At 32.0% G+C, this 4,186-nt stretch overlaps 1 protein-coding gene across 1 annotated transcript; it reads left to right on the top strand.

Annotated features, from left to right (window-relative positions):
- Positions 1-330: 330 nt before the first annotated feature.
- LOC131657644 (ethylene-responsive transcription factor ERF098-like) lies at positions 331-723 on the top strand. Its single transcript, XM_058927019.1, has one exon. The coding sequence runs from the start codon at positions 331-333 to the stop codon at positions 721-723; it is 393 nt and encodes a 130-aa protein (XP_058783002.1).
- The last annotated feature ends 3,463 nt before the right edge of the window (positions 724-4,186 follow it).

Below are 4,186 nucleotides of genomic sequence, written 5' to 3'. Positions count from 1 at the left end.
CAAATCTTAGTCTTAATCTTATATACCTTGTATCTGGAATTGAGAACCAAGATACCAATGTTGTGACATTAAGAATAATTCCAAACAAAATATTTTGTGTTCATGACCCTACGCATGCAAATTTTAGCCATCACATAATTAATCTTTGTGATCCAGATACTTTGAACTCATCTAAAAAACAATCTCCATCAATGAATTTCTCCATTCATTGAATCTATATAAGGAATTTGACACATGGAAATTTGATATAGTAAGCATATATAAATTGTAAAATGTTGCTATAAAGTAGTTAATAAATTTGCACTATAGTAATACACTACAAAATACTTAATGGAAGGAGAAAATTCAAAGGAAGAGAATGCGAAGCAAGAGTCGACACCAAAAGAAATTCGATACCGAGGAGTTAGACGTCGTCCATGGGGAAAGTATGCGGCCGAGATTCGTGATCCAGCTCGTCGTGGTGCACGTGTGTGGCTAGGCACATTTCTGACGGCGGAGGAAGCAGCGAGAGCTTATGATCGCGCCGCGTTTGAAATGAGAGGCAATTTAGCCATTCTCAATTTTCCACATGAGTATCCTTCTATGAATTCTTCAGCATTTAATTTACCTTCATCTTCTTCCACTCAATTAAGTTATCGCTCTGAGCATGGAAAAGAAGTTATTGAGTTTGAGTGTTTGGATGATAAATTGTTGGAGGATCTTCTTGATTGTGATGAGAAGTGAAATTACCACTCAAAAAAACTTGCCTAAGTAGGTTGATTAGAAGTGAGAAATCAACATTTGGTATGATCTCAATTATTTTTAGATGGACTTTATAGTGAATCAAGTGAAAAATTAAATGTCTTTTAGAATGCCAATTGGATAATGTTATAAGAGTTGCATTTTGTTTTAGTCAAATGGGTTTCTAGTATTCGTACCGTAGGCAGTGTACGGCCTCTGATTTGCTGTTTTTTTATATGTCGTTTGAATATTTTTTAAATATATTGAGAAAATTAATAAAATTTTGTTAAAATTCACAATACATGTTGGGAATAACATAATTTTAAAGAAGAGACTGAGATAGAGAAGAATATGGAAATGAGAGCAAAGCAATTATAAATCAAATCTATTTAATTAATTTGTGAAAAGTTATTGGGCCACTCAGAAGGCCACTCTCTTAGACAAGGAAAATGGTTTATTAGACCGCGTACGAGAAGGAACACTCTCTTAAGCAAGGAAACAGGCAATCTCAATCCATGATCAATCAGACGGCTTTCTGCATCTCATGATTTTATATTAGCGAGAAGTTATAACCCACCGACTATATAAGGGAGAACGCGTTATTTCTCAATTAATTTAAATTCAAACCTCACTTGCTTCATCTAGCTCTCATACTGACTCGGGCGTTGGAGTGGAGTGCTAACCTTGCAGGTCAGCCCCTTCTCCATCATAACGAAAGCTTTAATCCACTATTATGAATCGTTCACCGATCAATTCTAGTTCAAGTACAGAACAATTTATCGGAAATATCGCGGCGAAAAAAATTGAGATTAAGGTATTGATTAACTTAACTCGAAAACAGAGTCGCCACCAAACTTTATTGTTTCTAAAGGAAAGGGAAAATATTGATAAAACCGAACACAAAAATTAAAAAAAAAAAGAGAGATCTGGGTACGGGGGTCGGTTATGTAAGGGGAATGTATTAGCACGTCTCACATCTATGGTACTCCACATGAACCTCTTGAAAATCTGTGTTATGATAAAAACTGGATTGTTTGCAAAAGATTGAGGTGATGAGAAAAGAAGAATTTATTATTGTGTTCGCCAAGACTTCAAGAGTCTCGTGCCTACATATCCTCCATTTACAACGAAGAAGTCAGAGCTTCGTAGTTCATGGTAAAAGTAACCACAAAAGTTTATTGTTTGATTTTAAATTGAAAAGATATTTCGTCACATTCGAGTGGAAAACACAACTTGCTACCCACAAGTATGAAAAAGTAAGCATTTGCATCGTCTTGATATGGAGAACTTTTACTAGGACTTTCTCACAAGTATGTCTCTACATTCAAATGGAAAATGTCAATCACTTCACAATATGTTGTAGAAGCATAGTGGTTTGCATCACTTCAAAAATAGACTAATATTCAATGTTTGGAAAAAATTTTAAAAGAAAATTGCACAAAGGCACAAAAAGAAATTTGATGAGGCTTGTATTTTTAGAGGTTTTGAGAAGAGTTTGAGTATGCTTAAGTATCTTTGTATTTATTAAGAAAAAAGATATTTTCAGATCACTTGACAAAGTCAAGGTTTGTTGAGAAAAGGTTTGAAGTTAAAAAGAAGTTTTGAAAATAGGATGAAGTTTCGAAAATTGAAAAAATAGGTAGGAGATAAAGAGACTATCCTAAACCATAAAGTAAATGACATGAAATAGAAGGGTTCATTGTAAGGTAGCCCAAGAGAAAGGTTTGGTATTTGCAAGTGTACTAACCACAAGATAGAGCAAGTATTTGACATTGGTCAAAATGAGCATTCCTTTCTCTTTGGATTGAGCCACAAGATAAGCAAAACAAATTAGCAAGCATATAAGCAGATGATCATCTTAAGCAAGCAATGGAAGCAGATGAATATCAAGAGTCCCAGAGAAGTAACAAGATCATAAAGCCACAAAGAGAAAATCCCAAGTCTTCAAGTAAAAATCAAAAGTTCCTTAGATAGAGCCAAGTATTGAATTGAGGTTGAAAGTCCAAATAAATCACAAGGTCCCAAAGATAACCAATCAAAGCAAAGGAAATCACTAATTCTTAAGGTCCAAAATCCAATAATACTCCTTAAGCCAGGGATAGTAACACAAAGTCCACAAGATTAGATGAATGTGTTTTTAGGGTTTTAACTATTTTATCATGTTTTTGTTCTTTTTTGAATTAATAAAGCAAGAGAAACAAGATGATAAGAAGCATAAAGTAAATGTCAAAATAAAATGGAAAAAATGTACAGGCATGAATGTAAATGACATGAAATTAATTGGCATTTAAAGTAAAGAGCTTAAAGATAAAAGTTAGGAGTTAGTAGAAGTAAATGTCAAAGATAGTGTTAATTAGGAATCAACGAAGTCCGGATAATTTAGCGCTATGTTAAGAAATCGTAAGTAGACTTATATAGAATTCACACCTATATGAGGTTGGTCAATAGCAATTTATGTGTCATAAATGTTAGAGGAATGACAAAGAGTCATCCTCCTAAAACAATGTAACATAATGATCAAAAGCAAAAAAGAAAAGAAGAGTTTGTGAATATATGCAATATTTGTTTAAGTAAAATTTGTTAAAAAGATGCTTTATAAAAAATTATTCTAAAAAATAAGTGAAAATTTTAATCGAAATGTAAAAAAGTCTATTAATCTATTAAATTATAATCGAAATGTAAAAAAAAAACTATTAACCTTAGGCTCATTTCGACTTGGCGGGCATAAGACAGGGCTGGCGGCCCATTTTTCCACCCCTAATCCAAAGTATCAAAAATGATCAAATAATCATTTAATCAATAGGTTTGAAATGGTGAAGGTTCTTACAGCCAAAGTATCATCTATAGATCAATTGAAATTGATGAAGCATCAATCAACAAAACCATGATCCAAGTCAAACAAAAATGGATTAAAAAAATATTAAAGAAAAGATTAAAAAATATATAAAAATGATTTAAAATGGAAATTTAATGGAAAATTCAAAAGAGGCATCAAAACATCATAGAAATGGCCAAAGCAATTTGAGAAAGTCAGAAATATTCCAAGTAATTTGATTTCAAAAATTGGAGAGAAAATTATTTGAAAAATATTTATTAGATGGAAATTTAAAAAATTAAATAAGAAGAAAATAGAAAAAAAATGCTAAAATGATTTTAAAATTCTGAAAAAATATATATGTTATGAAAAATATTTTTAGTGATTTATGAAAAAATTGGAGTCAAAAAGGTCAAAGGAGGTATTTAAAATAAATCAGAAATGAAAGAAAATATCAAAAATGAATTTAAAACAAAAAGAAATAAAACCCAACGGATATATGTGTGGCACGCTCCCATTGGTCGTCTTCAACCTTGAGTTGATTTTTGCAAATCCACAAGCTCTGAGTTTTAAGCTCAAACAACACACGTTTAAGCTTCCACTCACATCATCGTTCATGTCTCTTTCATTAAGATTCATTGATTGGCTCTG

Source organism: Vicia villosa, linkage group LG1 (genome assembly GCF_029867415.1).
Source record: "Vicia villosa cultivar HV-30 ecotype Madison, WI linkage group LG1, Vvil1.0, whole genome shotgun sequence".
Classification (NCBI taxonomy): Eukaryota; Viridiplantae; Streptophyta; class Magnoliopsida; order Fabales; family Fabaceae; genus Vicia; species Vicia villosa.
The sequence above is the reverse complement of the archived record's forward strand: the minus strand, read 5'-3'. Positions and strand labels throughout refer to the sequence as shown.